At 43.0% G+C, this 21,320-nt stretch overlaps 2 protein-coding genes across 3 annotated transcripts in view; one reads left to right on the forward strand and one right to left on the reverse strand.

The window, feature by feature from the left end:
* On the forward strand, window positions 1-19,868 carry nyap2b (neuronal tyrosine-phosphorylated phosphoinositide-3-kinase adaptor 2b). Of its 2 annotated transcripts, XM_061044619.1 has the most exons (8): window positions 1-927; window positions 1,752-1,900; window positions 3,431-3,632; window positions 7,707-8,017; window positions 11,499-12,572; window positions 15,517-16,764; window positions 16,896-16,999; window positions 17,525-19,868. In XM_061044619.1, exons 3-8 carry the CDS (start codon window positions 3,454-3,456, stop codon window positions 17,813-17,815), a joined length of 3,207 nt encoding a protein of 1,068 aa, XP_060900602.1. In that variant the 5' UTR covers window positions 1-927; window positions 1,752-1,900; window positions 3,431-3,453; the 3' UTR covers window positions 17,816-19,868. The 2 variants fall into 2 exon arrangements, with proteins under 2 accessions (XP_060900602.1, XP_060900601.1); XM_061044618.1 differs by lacking the exon at window positions 1,752-1,900.
* Window positions 19,860-21,320, reverse strand: part of LOC132979098 (collagen alpha-4(IV) chain-like) — a 12,727-nt gene continuing 11,266 nt past the window's right edge. The window contains exons 32-34 of the mRNA XM_061044606.1: window positions 20,990-21,178; window positions 20,586-20,869; window positions 19,860-20,501 (exon numbers count right to left, since the gene is read on the reverse strand). Of these exons, the coding sequence (XP_060900589.1) occupies window positions 20,241-20,501; window positions 20,586-20,869; window positions 20,990-21,178 (734 nt within the window). The 3' untranslated portion in view covers window positions 19,860-20,240. The remainder of the gene's footprint in view (window positions 20,502-20,585; window positions 20,870-20,989; window positions 21,179-21,320) is intronic.

Raw genomic sequence — 21,320 nt, forward strand, 5'->3', positions numbered from 1 at the left:
GCTGAAAGCAGAAAAACACATCCAGGCTCCAGTAACAGTGCAGCAGCAGTGCGAAGGCAGGCGAGACAAAAACATGAAATAAGATGAGTTTAAAAGAGCACAGCCACAAGAACTGTGGTGCGTAGGAAGAGGAAGGAAGGAGAGGACAGGGAGCGAGGATGACGCTCTAGTGGATGGTAGCTACAGTAGGCAGTGGGCGTGTTTATCTCGTCGTGATCTATAGCTGGGATGCCCGGTGTCATCTGCTTAAGCACAGAGCAACTGAACAGACCTTTGTGGACAGGCAGGACAAGAGGGAGCCGGCAGGGAATTCCATAACTGGAAACATACATCATACCTCGGTCTCAACCTTCACTGTGGATGAGGATTCCTTTCACCTGTGCTACTCTGAGACATTCTCTGCATTCTGACGTATTAAAGCCAAAGGACAGACTTTCAGAGAAAGACGCATTGGAAGGACTGTAACTGCCTGATGTGCAACTCCAAGGGGAGTTTGATGTGACAGAGTGTGAGTGTGTATTTGTGTGATGTTTGCAGTTACGGGTGCGGTCTGTCGCTGCACTGCATCTCCTTTCTGTCTCTAGCATGTGCGGATGTGTGGAACTCTGAAGCTGGCTACTGGATTGGAGTTAAGCAACATCTGGACTGGAGGGGTCGCATCTCCCTTTTGTGCCCAGGGGAGGGAGCCTTGGGCTGGGCACCCAATGGCCCAGCTCCCCTCTAGCACCAACCTCATCCTGGATCACAGGGAATACTTTTAGCAAGTCAACCAGTGGGACCATACAATGGATGGGAGTCTATGTGGATTTAAGTGGAATAGTGCACTGGTGCTCCAGCATAGGTCAGAGTTCACAAGCGTGCACTGGACTCATCAGGGCAAGACAGAAGACACGTTGGTCGACAAACCAGCAGGGACACAGCCCCATTGTAAGTATGCATCTGAGCATTGCCTACACAAAACAAACATTAAAATGCCTAAAAGATATGTACCCCCCTGCTAATGTTATACACATCATGCAGGCACATGTTTTTCCTACTCATGTGCACACACAGACTCTGAAAGCACTGATGCCAAGTGTAACTCCTGCATGTGCCCTGCTTTACAGGTTAATCTTTACTTAGTCCACTGTATAGCCCTCACCGTGTGTGTGTGTGTGTGTGTGTGTGTGTGTGTGTGTGTGTGTTTGTGTGTGTGTGTGTGTGTTTGCATGCACGAGCGCCCACACATGTCACCAGACAATTTGCCTTGCAATCTTTTTGACATTTTGTCTCTTGAATATCCATGCAGCCCTTTTCCCCGTGACACGGTTGCATGGAAACAGAAACAATGTGCCACTTTAATTTACTTTTAAAGCACACATCTGTGTTCCAACTGTTGCAACCCATGTGAACTGGTGCAATGTAGATGGGATAGAAAGAGAACAGAAATTGCATCCAGTGAAGGGTGAAGCAAAGAGAATGTTAATGAAAATAAAAGCTGTTTTGGGAAAATAGGTTATTCCACGTTTTTTAAAGAAATTAGAAAATAAGAATAGTATTTTCCATCAATGACTTATTGGAGGACAATCCAATGTGAAAGACTCGGTTGGTAAAAACAGTGTGATAAACAAGCTGATTCTAGTGCAGAGTGCAGCTGCAGGCTTACAAGGATTAAGCAGGCAGGCTTAATTCTGCTCAAACACTGTTTGAACTGTACCTTCCTATTGCTGCACCCTTCACACATCTAACAGGGTGCACCTTGTTCTTGTCAGGAACCTAGACTTACGTCCTTTGTGCAGCTTCTGACCTCTTACTATGCCTGTGCGTCAGCGATAAGACCTGATAAGCAGGGGAGAAAAATCTCTACACCACTAGACACCGGGAAGCTGTGCCCTAGTTTGAACTCTACTCCAAGATGGCGGTTCGTTTTTGCTTTTTTCAGTTCCCTTCTCATGTGCATTAAAGCCTAAGCTAAGGCATGTTGAGAGCATGTTATAGAGAGTGGAACAAGCAGATAAACCATTTGACCCATGCCCCATGCTGGACCTATTGATGGACAAACACAAAATTAGAGGGATGCTGAGGATGGCCAGACAATGGCCAGTCTCTCAGTTGCCCTGGACACTCCATCTGGCAAGCCCAAACCCCCCCCACCCCCTCCTCTAACCCATTTGATGCCCTTGCCACATACACATACACACAAACATACATACACAGTTATCACAAGCCCCTCCCCCTCCACACACTCACACTCAGTGCGTCTTTCACACGTAAACAAGCATGAGTCTTAGGCTGATCTGAAAACATTGACCTACATAAAAGCGTGCACGGTCTTCTTTTCTTCCACCACTGGCCTCTCCAAATTCACATTTGGCTGTTACTCATGGTACATACTAGGTTACATGCAGTTGAACATGCTTTCAGGCAAATGCATACTGTATTTGCATGCACACTGAATAGCATCATTAGGCGCTCCATGCTGGGTGTTGGTCTTGAGTGGCTGCATGGCATGCTTTTGTAAAAGATTACCAATAACAAGGTATGAATTATGCTATGAATGTGTGCAAAAGCTAGTGTTTCTTGAAGAGGCTTTTCCTCACAGATACATCCAAACTCTTTTTCTATGGCAATGGTGTTGTCAGTGTTCGTCTTTTAACGGAATCAAAAGCTGCAAAGACCAAGTGAAGAGAGGGTTATTTTTAGCTCTTCAAAACAAGATTGATCCTGATATTTCCGCATATGCGAAACCACACATCAGTCTAGTAAGATTTGCTCATTTAATCCTTGTGACGGCTCCCAGGGGTGATACATTTCCTCATCTGAGAATATATAACTCCTCGGTAATTCACAGCTACAGAAGATGAAAGTATTTTTTTTCTTCTGTTTCATTCAGACACTCACTCGGTCGGTGCCTATAATTTCAGCCAGAAAACGTGCAAACACAACTGAGAAAATGAGCAGCCGCTGATGATGAACTGCCAATAAGTAAACTGAAGGTTGTGAAGTACTCTATCAGAATAGTGATGTGCAGAGCCTTCGTGTGTGTTTTTTTTAATGTAAGTGTGCACATTGACTGTCAGAAAAAGATGTTGCAACCCTCTAGGGAAAAATGTTTTCTCTTGTGGACATAGGCATGATGCAAGTCTGTGCGTCTTTCGTAGGCCATGAACTCAACAGCAACAGTGAAAAAAACATGTAAAACAATAGCAACATCCACTTGTGACATTATGCTGCTGTTGATGCAATCCTGCTCCCTCAGTTTTCATCTCCCCAAGCCTGACCTTGAAAAATGAAGGCTGAGTGAATGAACACTGACGTAACACTTTGCTTGTTTTGCATCTACATAATGTGCATTCATGATTCCCTGCATTTCTCCTAGTATTATCTTGTGGCCGAGTATTTTCCTCTGTATTATCAATTGCCATTAACAATTTCAATATGTCTCTATCAGAATGCTGTGGAAACACTTGAAGAATGATGAGCTCCCAAGAGGAGGAAACTCTCCGTTTTTTCCAGTATGTTGAGGAGAATGGGCTGAGAGCCTACAACGGCCTGGTAGCTCAGAACCTGGACCTCGCAAGGAATGAGAGAAATAGAGCATTCCTGCAGGAGAAAAACGACAAGAAGAGAAAACAGGTGGAGGCCATAAGGAGGTAGGATTTTTTTTTAAGTTATTGAGTGTGAAAACTGTCAGGTTTTTTTTCACAGATGTATCCTTAAATGGCACACATTGATTATTTTTGTTTAAATAGGAGTGGATTTTGATAAACTAATTATTTCTAAAGCACACCAAAGGGGCTCCGCTCTGTAAATGAAAGTAGAATTGGGACAAGTGGCCAGAGGGTCCCTATGGCAATGGCATGTTGCCATATTTTGCAGGTTGCGAGTGTGGACTAATGCACCCCATGATCTTGAGAGGATAATTCAATTTTCACTTTTAGACTTATTAAGGACTTGTCCTTGGATTGAGGTCATTGCTGCTCCATTTTTAATACAGAGAGCATTCAAAACTAAGATGGAACGGGGCGAGCTGAGACAGAAAGCATGCTGGGATGCAAGGTCAGAAATGAGACTCGTTAAAAGACCTTGTGATTGACGTTTTCCAACTATCCTGGTGTAGAAACACAAATACCAACTGTATAAAAGTAGAATTATCATTATGAGGATGTTTAAACACTCATTGGAGATTAGTTTTTAACCTATCAAGCTCATCAGAAATCCGTCAGACAATCTGTTACGCTCGTTTCACATGTTGAGATGAGCAAGCAGTTAAAGCAGTGCTACTATGCGCAGCAACACCACTGTGGGGCATCCCAAAACTTGAGCGAATACGAGGCACGCACTCACAACATGAGCGGCACGTGTATCAGGCGTGCTTGTGTTGTGGGGTAGAACAGCGAGCAATGAGTCACAGAGTATTTGGGAGGATGTGAGCGGGACACTGCAGAGGGGTTTCCAATGTGTTGGTGCGAGGAAATGGACATCTGGGTTGCCTTGTTTTCACAAAAAGCTGAGCACTGGACTTCAGAATATGAAACCACACCAAGAGACACTCTAGGTTCTACTTTTTTATACTTTTTGAACTTTAAATCATATAATCGTTAACGTTTTTGGATTGATGACACATTTGAAAATGACACATATCAAGACACAGAAAGAAGTATTCTTTTTATAGTGCAATCGTGTCTGTGTCAAGAGGAGAGAAAGTACCCATGAAGTATTAGAGAAACTTGTTTCCTACCTTGAATTATCAGACGATTACTCTAACTATGCAGCACGCTAAACACACTCCAGTTACTGTAGAATGCCTCATGGGAAATGTTGTCCATCATTGAATCGAAAATCCTTTATGTCATGTCACACTGTCTGACGTGGCACAGAGTATTTCAGCAGCTGTCGGGAGTTTTAAATGTGCATCAGATGATTATGTTGATGTGGTTATGGAGGCTGAGCATCTCTGTGTGACCAGATGGGGTTCTTCTTAACTGATTGACTGAACTTTGAACCATGTCACATTTTTGTCAAAGGGTCATGTGACCAAAAAAAGCTGCTTCACTGCTGCAATAGGGACTGTCTGTAGATAATAAATTGTACGGTACAATCAGTATATATCTCTTGCTTGATCAATCATGTTAGAAATGGTTAAGGCTCAAATTCTCCCATATGTATCTTGGATTCCCTTTCATCACTTGCCAGCTCAATGTCCCTGCTGCCATTGTTGTTCGCAATCTGATTCAGTCTTGTTCGGTAACTTGGTGAATGGGATGGGGCGATGCCTGAGGAATGTGGCATTGACTGTCCTGCCATCCTTCCATTGTCTTTCAGCTGTTGCTTAAACTAAAATATTAATACACAGTCACTGGAGGAAGAGTCCAAAAAATAACTGGATTTTTCATGAGGGCTTATAAGTAGGTCAGTGAGACGACCCATTTTTACAGTAACTGACTGAGAGTGAGAGATAGTATGAGGTTTCATGCTTGCATTTGAGTGTGCGCAACATCAAGTACATACATGCCTGCTTGTGTACATGTGCGTGCGCGGACACAAACCACAGGGAAATCCAATATATAAGTGTGTGAGAAAGGGTAGGAAAGAACAAATTGCTTGTGGGATTGTGTTAGCGTGAAAGGGCTTGTTAGAGCAAAACGTGTTTAAAAGAGGAAGAAAGGAGAAAAAAAAACTGTTAGTGAGAGATTAAGTATGAGCTCAGTTGCAGGAGATGTGTTCTGCCTGGTGACAGCTGGAACAGCTATAGGCCAATCAGATCAGCATGTTAGGTTTGAGTGAGGCGGGCCTTCCTGCCTGCTGCTCCCTCTCACTCTGAGTTTCTTTTATTGTGTTTAAGAAGTCACTCACACAGTCATAGACAAGCAAACACACAGATGGCCACAGATTGACTTAAACATGCAAATATATGTAAACATACACATACACTACACACACACACCACATACACAAGGCTAACACACACTCACATTTTCTTATATTTGAATATGCTTGCAAATTCCAAACGGCTGTTTTTTGGGGGGTTTTTTTGGTGGTAACATGACTGCATCCACAGAACGACAGATTTGTCCCTATCTTTTTCTCACTCAAGATCTTATTTGTTTTTGTTTTTTTCAATTTTTTTCTTTTGCACGGTGAGAGAACCAGAACTGCCCGACAACAAGTGAGCGCCAACCGGTCCAAATGCACCTGTGGTCTGTCCTCTAGCCAATCACTGGGCAAATATCCTATAAATAATCCAGTCACCCCAAGTCCAGTCACACGACCCTCCCACACACACACCAACATCTCATGTATATGGGCAGACACAATGCACACAATCACAGTAGATGCACATTAAAAACACATGAGAGGGACAGCATGTAAATACTGGGCTGCTGTCACCTGTGGCTGAATGCATTGGTCGAATATTTTCTACAGCGACATTTAAGAGCTCTTGCATTGATGATAAGATTATTATAATTAAATAAATATATAAACACAGATTATGAATTAACGCAACACCTGATTTGGTGTTGATCCCCCCCCCGCTTTCATTTAAATAACATTAGTTATGTTGCTTTTTACTCCTATCATTACTGTACTCTTTAAATACATTTATGTTGTGATCATGATACCTGTATGAAGAGTGCACGTGCACTTTATTATTGTTGTGTGGCAGCAGCTGGTTTTGTGTCTGGTTTCTATGGGTACCCTGTTGCTAGGCAAAGTAAAGCCCCTGACCAGTAAATCCACCCCACCAATCACCTTCTGTTCAGCAGCTGGCCTGGAGGGAGTCAGAATCAGCAAAAATCACACACTTAGGGAGTAAAAAAACAACAACAACACAATCATACAAACATAAAAGACCACATGCATGCACATGCACACTTAGAAAAATATGTTTTTGCCTTGCATGTAAAGTCATCTTGTTGAATGTAATATATTTAACATTTTGATCTTAGGCTTAGTTATTACTCTTTTTTATTTGAAAAAATTACACACAAATACACCTACAGAATTAAAGTTTGAATACATCTTATGTTCCAGAGCACAGTAAGATCTTAAGATCATTGACCCTGGTTGTGTTGGTGTGTGTATGTCTATGATTACAAGTGTGTGAGTTTGGCATACAGCCCTCCTTTCCCCCATTACCACAAAACACTCAGACATCATTAACGCTCCATTCAGGCCAATCATCCATTTACAGGGATTGATTGTGTACAGGCGGGGGGACTTCCATGGTGTCATTACATGTGTGTGGTTGTGTGTGTGGCATAGGTCAAATTCAGGGTTAAACTCTAATCAATTGGTTATCCTGACAGAAACCCTCTTTTCAGTGGCACTAACAAGTCTGTTAGTGCCACTGAAAAGAGCACTATCATGTTTTGAGACTTTTAAAGAAAATAAAATAAACTAACATATATAAAACTGCATTATGCACACTGACAAACACATAAATCTGTGAACAGAAACGGAAACATGCCAGAGTGACTCTGTTTCTGGACATGGTTCGTGCTGTTTTAGCTGTCTAATGACAGGATTAGCTTCAGAGGCTAAAGTGTAAACTTTGGTCAAGATTTCTCCCTTTTTTAAAGCCATTATTTTAGTTTTTTCATATTTTAAGATGCTTCTTTTGTGGGAGATATTTTTTTCCTTATCACTCATACGTACAAAGGACTTTGCATTCCCCTGACCCTGTATCTACTCTCTTCTCATACTTCCTCTCTTCCTTATTTTAGGACTGGGGAGGACATTACAACCGAAGGCAAGCACTTACGCATGGGCTCCATTACCATGCCGGACCCCCAGGAACGCATGCCCCACCCACATGCCCTCGCATGTGGGCAGGGCTTCTCTGTCCGCTCCCAGTCCCTCCACTCTGTTGGCGGTGGGAACACTGGGGGTGGAGGAGAGGAGGAGGTAGGGAGCCCGACCTCTAGGAAACAGCCCCCACCTAAGCCCAGGAGGGACCCGGCCACCAAGCTGAGCATGTCGTCTGAGGCGGTGGACCACAGTCCCATGTCCACCTGCCGAGGGGAGCGATGTGACGGTGAGTGGTGGTGGCACTTCACACCAAACTGCTGCGCTATATATAGCTGCTCTCTGCAGTGACCTCCTCAGCACTGTTTCTCTTACAATGACATGACATCTAGCTATTCACTGCATACTTCCCACTTGGCACCCTATAGATGAAAAAACAAGCAGGTATCAGAATGAAGGGGTTGAACCATGGTTACAATATTTTTGCACCAGAACTCAATAAAATGTGATGATCAGAATTTCACTGAACTACAAATGAACAAATGCTTCACACCAGTGATTAGCTGACATTTTTGGATATTGTGTGTAAAGCATTCCTTCTTTGTTTGATGACAGTGGACCAATATGGTTAGATTTCAGAATAATGAACTTCACAGGCTGGTGTATTATTGCCAAAGTAAGAGGAATTGTTCCAAATTTAAAGGAAAAGTCATCACTTTTAATTATATGCACTATTTTACTTCCTATACTATCAGCTATTTAGATTGTTCACATTTACCCTTGTCCAGCAGATGGTGAGATAGCATCATAATAACGTCTTAATTTATATAGCACCTTTTAAAAAACAACACCTGAGCTGCACATTGAGTTCAAAAGCAGACGTAAGAATAGAAAAGTATATCAAAATCCCAGGAGAAGAACTTAAGAACACTGTAAAATAAGTATAAGATTCTGAATCCTTTACATACATGTTGAGCCTGGGGTTAACGTATCATAGTAGCACACACAGGACTGACAGTTACATTGTTTGTGATTTTTCTGAGCTCTGAGCTCCCCAGTAGATGAATCTAAGTGCTGTGTAGACTTTTAAAGGTTTTTAGTTTGAATAGTTCCTAAAGCTGTTCCTGGTTCACATAAAGAAATGCAGACATGTCTGTATTGTAACCTTGTTTAAAAATGACATACTTTCATATTTCTACAAGGCAAATAAACAATGAAGGCCAAACACTTCCTTCCAGTTAAAAGTGGCAAAGCCAAAAGTGAAAGATGGCTTGATAGTGATCCAGCAGAAGCACCCTGCAGCAATTTTCTGAAGCAAGACAAACAAACACAATATGCCTCTTCGGCCACAAATGAAAACGAGGGCATAATTAAAGTGAATCAACTCAGTGTATGCAAAGTTAAACGAATAGGACAGGAATTAATTGAGCCAAAGAAACAACAAGACACAGATTTAATTGTCGCTGTATTAAATGCAGAATGCACACGGTGCCAACTGTCAAGTGCCCCTGTACATGTGCAGAAAATACAGAAAAGCTTCAAAGCATTGCAAAATTCAAACTGACATTTAGAATATTATAATTCTCTTTGATGCAGGTGGCTGTGAGAGCAAAAAGAATTTACAGGTGTCAGAAAGCTTTGACTCCATTTCAGTCAGGATGCTTCATTGCAGACGTGATGTTTAGGGAGTCGCCCTGCCCACCGCAGATTGGTGGGGATCTCTCTGTGTGCACACAGATCTTCCTGGGCACCACGGCAACCATCCCACAGAAACAAGACCCCCTGCAGCCCAGCCAATCACAGAATCACTGAGCAGCTTCAGCCAATGGGGCTCCAGAGATGCTCAAGTCTGAGGCTTCCGAGCCAATCAGAGTGAGAGTGTGGGGGTGTCCCTTTCTGAGGGGAGGGTTGCGTGCTCTGTAGCTGGCGCTGTAGCGGGAAAGGGAGGAGCCTGCTAGAGTAGAATTCATTCAGGAGGAGCGATTGACCTAGATTCGTTTTCCCCAGGAGGAGAGGGAGGGGGAGGGGGTTGCGGGTAAACACATCCGCTACAGGGGGAGGGGGGGAGGAGAGGCAGCGATAGAAAGCGAAAGAGAAGGAGTAGGACATGTTTGGAGGGATGAAACCATTATCAGTGCTGAAGCAGATTTCAAAATCCAACCTGTTGGTGTATCAACACATATGGTAATTGTTTTTTAAAAAAGCCCAGTTAAAGACTTGTATGCACGATGGCATGCATGTAGACACTGACACACAAAAAAGGGAGAACGGATATTAGTATCATTACTCCAATTAAGTAAGAAGTAAAACTTTATTTATATAGCACTTTTAAAACTCTCAGTTACAAAGTGCTTCATAAATAAAAGCAAGCAAACAAATTAAACAGTGAGAAAAATGTACAACAATAAATCACAAAGTCAAACAAGGCAAAGTTAAGATCAGGAAAACACACGCACGCACACACACACACACACACACACACACACACACACACACACACACACACACACACACACACACACACACACACACACACACACACACACGCGCAGAAAAGAGTAGGCACAAGAAAGGGTTTGGGGTTACATGAAGGCTTGTCTGTACAGGTGAGTTTTTAGTTGCAATTAAGCATATTCAAAGAACACATCTGGGTTGAGTCAAATCCTCTATTAACACACTATTAAATAATGGAAATGGGGAGAGAATGTGGAAACGGTAGTTCTTTTACATCCTTATTAGCAACATCAACTTTGACCTTTGCTCAACCTCATAAATATCAAATCAAGTGTTACCTATTTATTTAAACCAGTCCATCTAATTGTCTGCAGTGTATTCTGCAAAGCTATATATTCAGAGGCATTTGATACACTGACAAGATTAGACTCAAATTCTCTGGAAAGATTGGCTTTAAAGGTTTTATTAAATGTGTCCATGGCAGTCCTAATTTTCCCCTATGAATGTGTTGGCATGTGCTGTGCAGGTATGCGTGTGGCCGTGCATGTAGTGACAGCGGTGAGTCATGCAGTTACAGGAAGTATGCATGTGTCTGGGCCATCTGGCATCTAAATTATTAAAGATGTCAAATGTGCAAGATTTCAGACACGGTCTATCTCTTCACTTCACTCAGAGGAAGGAACACTTCTATTCAAACATCTCGGTGTGACCTAGAAATACACCGAAAACCGCTCTCTCTGCTGTGAGTAAACCAGCATCAGGACCGCACCGTACAGCACAATCCACGCGGACGTGAACATAGTTGCATCGCCTCACTGCAGCACATCTAAAGAGATTCACACTGCAATGCTACGTCACCACAATCAGAAAGAAGCTCCACAGTGTGTGTGTGTGACCCAGATACTATACTCACGTACTACACCACTGCCGTATATCTGACCTAGAAACATGCATATGCCTCAACCATTCCCACAAATGTGACTCAAGTTATTGCTCGGAACTATACCCGATGACCTATATCTGACCCGTCACACTGCAGTGGGCTTTATATGAATGATAAATGATTCACAAAAATAGATTTTGATTCCATTCAGTTTGTTCTTGTGTGTGAAAGAAATGGAGCAGCTGCATAGGAGATTAAGGACATTGTTTTGTGTCTAACCACAAAAAAATATTCCCCAGCACACAACAATATAGTCAACGAATGATGAACCAGAATACAAATATTATAGTGTTAACTTATCAGGTAGTGCTGGTAAATGTGAGTTCTGCAATGTAGTTGTGTTCTCACTTTCTTTCTTTCTTTCATCTAACAGCTCAAGGATGCAGTGAGGACTGCAGGAGGGTGCCCCCACCCAAACCTAAGAGAAACCCCAACACACAACTAAGTGTTTCCTTCGATGAGTCCTTCATCAAGAGCCATGCAGGCAGCGGCATGTGTCCCTCTAAACCCCTCCATCATGTATGCTCTCCCTGCGAACGCAACACGTCGCCTCCACAGAGCGACGAGAGCCCCACAGACGACTGTGAGGACGAACCCGTCTACATAGAGATGGGTGGGGTCGACGTCGGAGCACGAGAACCCCTGAAGAGCGAGGACGAGGAGCCCGGAGAGTCTGTGTACGAGGAGATGAAGTACCCGGCTCTGGACGATATGGAGTATCGCACAGACCCTGTGGGATGTCGCTCCGCTTGCCCCACCCCAGCTCCATACGAGCCTGAACCTCTCAGTCGCTGCTCGACACCTCGGAACATTCCCCTCTGTGACATTCCTGCACCCTTTCCTAATCTACTCACCCATCGACCACCTCTGCTGGTGTTCCCACCGGCGCCCGCTCAGTGCTCACCCAACTCAGACGAGTCTCCCCTCACCCCTCTAGATGTAGCCAAACTGCCCATGCTGGAGAACCAATCCTACAGCAAATCTCCCACGTCCTCCACTGAGCCGCCCTCCTCCGCACACATCCGTAGGGAACTCACTGCCACCCCGACCCTCACTGTATCCGGCCGCTCCTCTGCACCTCCTCTTCCATGTACACTCTACAAATCCTCCTCCTCTTCCTCTTATCAGCGCAGCCACTCTGCCTGCCCATCCCCGGTCAGCATGGGTCGCTGTCTTACCCCTCTTAGTCTCATGCGTACGCCTCCCTTTGATGCTCCCATGCCTTTTCCTGGAGGGCTGCCACGCAGCGCCTCTGCTACCCCTCATGGTAAAGGCTCGCCGCCTCAAGATGGGGTGGGTCGACTCCATGGCTCAATGCAGAATGTGTCAACGGGGCGATCAAGGACACCCACTAGCCCGCTTGATGAACTTACAAACCTTTTCACCACAGGCAGGAACATGTTGAAGAAAAACACCAGTGGAAGGAAGTCTAAAGAACCTGGAGAGAGTGAGTCATTTCACACTTTTATCTCTTCAAAGTTTTGGTGCTTCATAAGGCAAAGGCAACAAAAAATATCCCATTTAACTGTCTTTTTATTCCTAAAGTTGGCAGACAGCTTATTACTGCATTTCACTTAAAAAAAATCAATAAACATATTTTATTTTGTAACAAAGAGTGACTTAGTTAAGAGAGTTAAGAAGAATCCAACTCTACCAACACCCAAAAAGGATTGGAAAAGTCTCAGCATGATATGCGTCAAAACAAGAGTAACAATCCAGACTGTTTATGAGCAACATGGATGAGGTCAATCCGTGTCTAAGAGCATGAACAGGATTCATTCTGAAGCTCACACAAATTATTAGTCTCAAGTAAAAGTCTCGTTTACCCCCTGTTTTGTGTTGCCACATTAACAAACCTGCACAATTAGAAAGCTGTGCAGAGAATGCATCACTTTCACCGTACCATGAATGGTGTTTGGGGCGCTCTCTGAGACCTTCCATTTGTTTTAATCTAGACCAAGCGAGCCAAGTCTCATACAGATCGTATGATTTAATCTCAGGGGATTAGAGACTGAAGCGGACAGCAGGTCTGTCAAACAACTCGTGGCATTAGGCCATCAGGCAGCATTACTTTTTAAATATGTAAACATCATGTGTAAACACTGATAGCCATGCCACACTCAAGACCCCGCCAAAACAAATGCAGCTGCGAAAGAGAGCATAATATTCTCCTAATCATAGGCGTACACATTGCTTTATGTTTACAAAAAGGATGTAAAAAAACACTAAAACACATTTGCAGAAATGATCGTATTGTTTTATATGGCATGTCTGGTGACAGCTGCATTAGCAGACAGTCAAAAAAAAAATCGACATGCCACCCTTGTGTTTAATGCAAAGCCTTTATTGTTAGAATAGCTATGATAGCTAATGTAATGTAAATGAATTAAATATGGCTGAGTACAAGCATTAAACCATGAATGTTCCATTCATGCATGAGGGTTTGTGTAGTTGCAGCATGCTATGCATTATTTGTAAAGGGTCACTGATAAATAATGTTGAGTATTTAATCATTTACAGTGAAATTGAACTCAGAGAATGACCCTTTAGTCAGAGTTCCTCCTATTCAGAGCTGAAAAAGAGTTTTACTTTTTTTAACTGTCCTTCAAATTGACTGGTGTTCCCAGAGCACCTTTGTGCATAAATCATAAAGAAGAGTTCAAAAGAGTCCACACATTCATCTTTACTCAACACTCTTAGCAACTACAACATAGCAACAGTGGAAGGAATGGAAATCCGTGTTTCTTATTTGCAGCTTCCCTCCCCGTGAGTAATGCAGCCAATCACAGCTCAGGGCATGCTGGTTTACAGCGGAGCAATGAGCTCCTGTTGGAGGAAAGCTGCAGCTCTGAACTCAAATCTTCACCTGATCAGAGGATTTCAGATTCTCTTTTCTGTCCAATTAACACACACCCTACTCAGTGTAAAGCCAATCAGGGAGCTGTGTCGGCTGTGCAGATGGGGACTGTGAAGGCTGAGACATTTTTTAGGTTTCTGGCTATTTTGACTTTACTGAAATGTATATGTTCCAGTTAATGTATGTGTGTGCAAACTGGTGACCATTTGCCGTTAAACCCTGCAAGTTATATGCATTGTCTTGCATTGTCTAACATTAAGTGTTGGTTAGATTATCAACGGGTGCATTCAGGTGCCAAAAAATCCCAGTGATGTCTTACCAATGAGCCATTTGACAGCATTTACTTCTCTAGCCCCATATGGCTTATAAACAGCTTGCATATGCTTTCTATACATCAAGGCCTGGCCCTTTTAATCTAGCACCTGTGTACACCACACGCACCGCATTAGGCTGCACTGCAGGACTGACACGTTGTGTGTTTTGCCTCTGTGACTGGCTACGAGCACACGCAGTGTAAAGACCGCACAATCCTACCAGGATGAATGAAGGTTAATTTTTTTTTACTCTGCCTTTCTGAGGCAATCCAGACAGCAACAGCTAGTCTGACCCACTTACCAACTGGTTAATCGCAACGCTCCCACTCACACACACGCATGCACGCATGCACACTCTAGAGAGCTATGTATGACGCATAACATGACAAGAGATACGGATGACCAGGGATGCTTGTGCGTGGTACTGTATGTTAAAGCCCATATAGAAACCATATAGAGAAGCATCCTACATGGAGATCAGTCATGCATATACATTTATATCTGTGAAAGGATTATATTAAGCGTTGAATGGGTGACATACATCCAGTTAATAATTAGTATTTTCTATGCACACAGGCTGAAGCATCAGAACTCAAAAACAGATTTTTTTTTTTTTTTTTAATAAATCATCATAAATCAGAAAGACATCCGATATCAGGTGATTATTACTATTCAGAACCATTATATTATGATAAACTTTTGAATTTGAGATTTAAAATGTGTATAAAAGTAAAGGGAAGAAAATAAATAAACAAACTAATAGTTGTTCATTTGCATCGATACGGCTTAATAAGTGTTAAACGGTTAATAAAAGTGTTTATTATTTACTCCAATGAACACAATTCTAATTTCTGTAGCACAAGTATTGACTCATCTGACTGCAGTCTCTTGATGCGGCTGCCACAGTGGGTAGTGAGTGACACCTGGTGAATGAATGGTGGTACTGCAGAAACATCAAGTAGAAAATCTGTTAATTCTTTCTTCTTGTTTGCCTCCAACGGATTAATTTGACCTTTTTTTTTAGTCAAGCATTTTATGCAGTTTGCTCATTAATTTGGATTTCAAGCATTTTCATTTTAAAGTATTTGGACATATTTTATCTTTTATATTCATTTTATTGAATGCATCATCAATTACAGCATAATAAGCTTGGAATTTAGAATCAGTGTTCATGTCCTGAATATGTTTTTTTAAATGTTTTTTTTTTTTTTTTTTTACAGCTGAGTCCAAAAGCAAGTCTCACAGCGAGTCCAAGCGTGAAGGCAAGGAGCGCCACAGTCACAGCAAGGAGTCAAAGCGAGACTCCAAGGATCGCCACAGCAAAGAGTCTTCTCATCGCAGAGACAAAGACAAAGACAGGGACAAAGACAAAGACAAAGACAAAGATAGAGGCAGCAGCAATGTTGAGCAACTATCCCACAGGCGCAACAGCAAAGACCGTACTTGTAGCAGTGTAGATGCACCATCTGTTCGCAGGGACAGCAGGGACCAGGGCTGCAGCAGTGTAGAGCCCATCCCAGTGATAAGAAGAGACTCCAAGGACAGAGGCATCAGCAATGGCGACCTGATGCCGAGAAGAGACAGCAAAGACCGAAGCGGGGGACAGGGAATGGAGCCTTTTCTGAGACAGGACAGCAAAGAAAGAGAGAGACTGCTAGATCAGCCGCCTGAGCTGTTACCAAGACAGGACAGCAAGGAAAGGGTGAGAAATGGTTTAGACAGTAGACACGAAAGTCGAGAGAGACTGCTTGATCAGCCGCCCGAGCTCTTACCCCGACAAGACAGCAAAGATAGAGCCAGGAATGCTGTGGACTCAAAGCACGATAGCAGAGACAGGCCCCCTGAGCTTTTACCCCGACAAGACAGCAAAGACAGAGCAAGAAGTGGAGCAGAACTTCGGCATGACGGCAAAGAGCAACGTCCAGATTTGTTACCCCGACAGGATAGCAAAGAGAGAGTAAGGAACGATGTAGAACATAGACACGAGGGTAGAATAGACCAACCGCCAGAGATCCTCACCCGACAAGAAACTTCGAGGAGCAGCAACAGCAGGGACAAGATCAGCTCTGAATCGAAGCATGATGGGAGAGATCGAAGCAGCCACAATGGAGGAGAACATCCTCCACCTCCCCTACCCAGGCAGGACAGTAAAGACCTGAGCAGAACAGGACTCGAAGTGAGACGGGACAGCAAAGACCGGTGTTTGAATGGATCAGAACAGCATCAGTATGATGCAAAGAGCACAAAGAGCCCTTCTGCAATGGAGTACAGGTGTGAGAGTAAGGACCGAGGATACAGATCGGATGGCACGCCCAGGCGGGATAACAGAGCAAATTACAGCGGTGACCAATCAAAAGCACAAGAGAGGAACGGCAGCACAATGTCAGGACAGCATTCATCCATAACCACACCTACTCACCATGGGAGATCGTCTGGAAGCCCCCCAATGACAGCAGGGACAGGAAATGGTGAGCATTAAATCCTCAGATTCATGGAATATTTTAGAATTGACCTTGTTTATATAGCCGAATTAAATGCATTTCTTAATTCTTATTCATGTAACACATTATGTCTTTTTTCATGTCTTTTTTTTTTTTAGATCCAAAAGCAGCACCAAAGTATGCCCGCTCACCTTCTATGCCTGCTAACCCCTCTCCAATGGGAACTCCACAAAGGAGAGCAGCAGAGACACAACAAAGTCAGGTATGTGGACCGGCTTTTTCATTCCTAATTTCTATTCTCATCCTGTTTACAGGCCTTGAAAATGTATTTTTTTGGTCAGTTTCTTACTCTAAGTAATGAAGTAATATGCATGCAGTTAGGTGAACCCCAAAAGTAAGATTAGTTCTTGAGACCTTTTTCTGACTGGTTCGAGTTGTATTTGGCTCATTTAGTTAAAAGTGATATTATGCCCCTGTGTGAACTAATCAGAGTTTTGGTTTATATTGGATTTATGATTATGAAGGATTACAGGTTTTTAGGTTATTGTTTCACCAGTCAACACTCACTCACACAATCTTAATAAACCAGATAAGCTCAGTAGTTGTGGTTTGAACACCAAAAATGTGTTATTTTACTTTTACTTATTTAGTCATAAGTAATGATTTCTTGTTGTAGAGAAAATACTTAAAAGCTGGTTTAAAGGTACATAAAAAGGAGCGACTAAATTTGAAGTCAAGCAGCATTGTTTTAGGTCACTTTGAATAACGGATCATCTTTGGCCCTCAGATGCCCCAGATGCCATGGATCTGTGGAGACACCACCATGCTGGAACAGATCGAGAGGAAGCGCACCCTCTGCCAGCAGATTCGCTCCAAACAACATCCACACCTGCAGAGATTCCTGGAGAGGCCTCCTCCTCCTCCAGACAGGAGCGAGGAGAGGCACCAGGAGCGGAGTCAGTGCAAGCAAGAGAGTTCATCAGCCCTCCCAGGCTGGGGGAAAAGTGGTGGGGCCAAAAAGATCCGTCCTCCCCCTTACCCTACACAGAAAACTGTGTTCTGGGACACTGCCATCTAACAACACACTTGCACCTCCCTGCCACACAACCCCCCCCCGAGATACCCCATCCCCTCTTTCATATTGGTTGTGCTGATGCTTCCCTGCAACATCAGGGGTGTCAGGACAGCCAGTAAGAGCACCAAGAAGTTCCTCGCTGATGTCAATGGACAATGGTGGTTACCATAGCAATATTTCTGCTCGTTCAGGTTGTCATGTTTTCTTATCATCACTGGTGATATTTGATATTTTTCTATTTCCTGTGATTGGATTCTTGTAATATAATAAGTAGAATAGATATTTGATGAATAGATATTTTCTAAATGAGATGGGGATTAAAAGCAGCTTAAATTATGTATAGTAGATGTAGATGCAATCTAATTTTTTGTTTTTGTTATTTCTGTTTGGGTTATTTTACATTTGAAAGCATAATCTATCAATACTTGTACTGTAGTAGCATAATTTTCTTATGCCCAAGGCTTTCTTTTCTTGTGCTGAATAGCACTGAAAATGAATGGACTATTCAATTCTGTCTATATATACTTTACATTTTCACTGTTGTATTGTAAGTTGAGGAGTTAACGTGCTTTAGATTCCAACGCCCTCCATGCCTGGTCCAGTATGTTCTACAATGTACAACAGATGGTCCTGGAACAGAAACAGGAAACTTTGTGTGCTTCAGTTTGTATATTACAGTAAGAAGCTGTGTAGTAACTAAGTCAAAGCCTTTTGAAGCGGTTGAATCGTTTTATATAGGACAAAAAAAAACAACCTGTTGGCTGGCATGTGGGAGAGGAATGAAAAAGTGTGAAATGTTTCTGCTGTAATCTAAGATACACTATGAGGGTGGGTTGGGGAGGTAGTAAATTAGAACATACATTATCAACAGTTTAACTTCCAAAACCAGCCAAAGCCTGTTAAAGCGAGAGAAGGGTGTGGTTGCACTTTGGACGGTCGGTTCTTTAAAATGGGGTCGGTGGCAATAGCTGGCGAGTACAAGCGCCCTTACTTTGCCATGCACACTACGAGCACCACGACACATTGTAAATACTTGATGCCAACAACCAGCCCGTACAATCAACAACACCTGAGCTTTTAGAGCATTTCTTAATTTAACTGCAGATTATAATAGCCATATGCACTTGCTTAAGAATTAACTTTCAAGATTATGCTTATATATATATATTTTTGAAAATGTTAAAGGTAGCTGTGCCATGTAAGTTTTTCATTTATTGGCGAGAGGGAGGTTAAAGCCTCAGGAGGCTGGCTGTGTGTGACATGCAGTCATCTATGATTGGTTGTCTCGGACAATATTCACAATTCGACTGGCAACCGTTTCAGAGATCAAAGGACCTATAACATGGCAACAGCTCTACCCAGTCAAGCAGACAGGGGTTGCACAAGGGCCTACAAATCTTTGAGGCTTTGTAAAAAGAAAATGAAAAAGAAATGCACTACCCATCATATGTCATTACATTCAATCAGGCGGATTACATACATGTCCCTCTCCCCCTGCTCTCTCCCTCTACCTCAACCTCCTACTTACATCATTGAAATTGGTTCTCTTCAGCACATTCAAATGCAATGTTGACATTGCCAAAATAGTCTGGGTTGGACACGTGAGCTAAGCCTCAGAGTGGAATGCAAGTGCAGTACTCGACACTACAGAGGTCCCTCTGTGTTGTACCTTTACGTGTGTGTTTGAGGGAGAGAGCCGTGTGTTTGTCTGTGTGTGCCAAGCTACACTGTATGCAAGTTGAACTTTTAAAAATGATTGTTTTAAGACATTTTACTTTGCCTCATCCATGATAATTGGAGGGCAAAGGTTGGAAATGTAATAATGATGATGTACAATCTCTTTGTGTGTATAAACGTGCACTGTGAAAAGGTAGAGAGAGCACCGCACTGTCAGAGTCCTCTGTCTTATTGCACTGAGTGTTCTCTTGTTTTTTGCGTAAGAAAAAAAGAAAAGGAAAAAACATGTTTGAGGAAAAAAAAGTACTGTATTCTGATTGTCACTTGGGTTCTGTTGAGAGAAATAAATAAATATGAACTTGAAACCCTCTATGGAAAATTGAGTCCTGTGGAAATTATTTATCTTGGTATTTCTGCAGGTCGTTTTATTTTTTTTGTTAGACCCTGAATGACTTAACCCATGAAAAGTTCTAAACATTTTTGAGGAGGAACAGCAGCAACTTGATCTATTTTCAACATTTTCATCACTAGAAATAGCACATCACTGAAAATAAAGATCAAAAAGGATAAAATACACACCAACATTATTCAAAAGTTAAAAAAAAGATGCCAGCTAGCAAGCTGACACTTCATATTGCAAGCCGCTTTTTTCATCCAATACATTTTTTATACATGAGAGTGGTAACAGTTATCATAATGAATCAAAAGTGCAAACAATCATTTAAGTTACAACCCAAAGACAAAAGGGACTTCAGAGCCCCCTGCGGCAGACATGACACTGACTGGTCTTGCGTCTCTGCTGGTCAGTTGCCTTTATGGTGCCAGGCATCGTGGTAACAAACTGCTCTGTTTGACCAACAGTAGTCAGCCAAAAACTGTACATATTAGAAAAGTAGAAGCAGGAACCCCTCGCACCCTGGCACTCAATGAAGGGGTGAGCCCGGAAATCCTTCAAGCAGCTACCTGAAGATGTCAAAGACTGGCCACCGCCCTCATCACCAGCCCCCGTGTGCTGAAAAGGAAAAAAAAGGGCTGGTAAATGTACGCTTAGTTCACAGCAATTATCTGTCATATACAATCTATTGATCACACTCACCAGGAGGAATGAGTACCCTGTCCACAGACTCCTCCAGCCAGGTGGGCATGCAGGGACGGTGTGATCCTGGCTGTGAAAAGCCACAGCGGGTGACACCGTCTCACACACCACACAGCGGCTGATGTGGGAGCTAATCTCCTGGCCAAACATTGGCATCATGGGTATAGAAGCGGTGGTGGAAAGCCAATAGGATTTGTCATTGCGGCTGGAGTGGTGGCATGCTGCTTTGTTGCAGTAGGAGAAAGGCATGGTGGAGAAAACAGGGAGGCAGGAGCCGGCCTGGCCTACGAGGAGAAGAGGTACAGGAGGACACGATGGAAGTTTTATGGATAGTAAAACCAAGGATTGGTGAATAATCCAACCATAAGGCAACAATAAATATGATTGTCTTTGTAGCTGTTTACCCAGGTCTTGAGTGTGAGCCTTTTCTTGTCCCTCCAAGTAGACTAGACTGTAGCCCCACCAAAGTTGACCGCTGCCGTCAGGGCACTTTGGCAGCTGAACAGACTGGCTGTGAATCACCAACAGGAAGCCTGACCTCCTGGCCCCCCTATGGCCTGGCTCACCTGGATCACCAGGTTGACCTAATGTACCTGGAGCATGGAGGGGTAGACAAAGTGGTAAATGAGTGATGTAAAGAATGGATAAGAGAAGGCCCGATACACAACGACCAGGCCCCTTAGATCTTCAAACACGGGCCACTCGGCTGTCCCTCGTTCATGTTAGAACTTTGAG

The sequence above is a fragment of the Labrus mixtus genome, chromosome 8, assembly GCF_963584025.1.
Source record: "Labrus mixtus chromosome 8, fLabMix1.1, whole genome shotgun sequence".
NCBI lineage: Eukaryota > Metazoa > Chordata > Actinopteri > Labriformes > Labridae > Labrus > Labrus mixtus.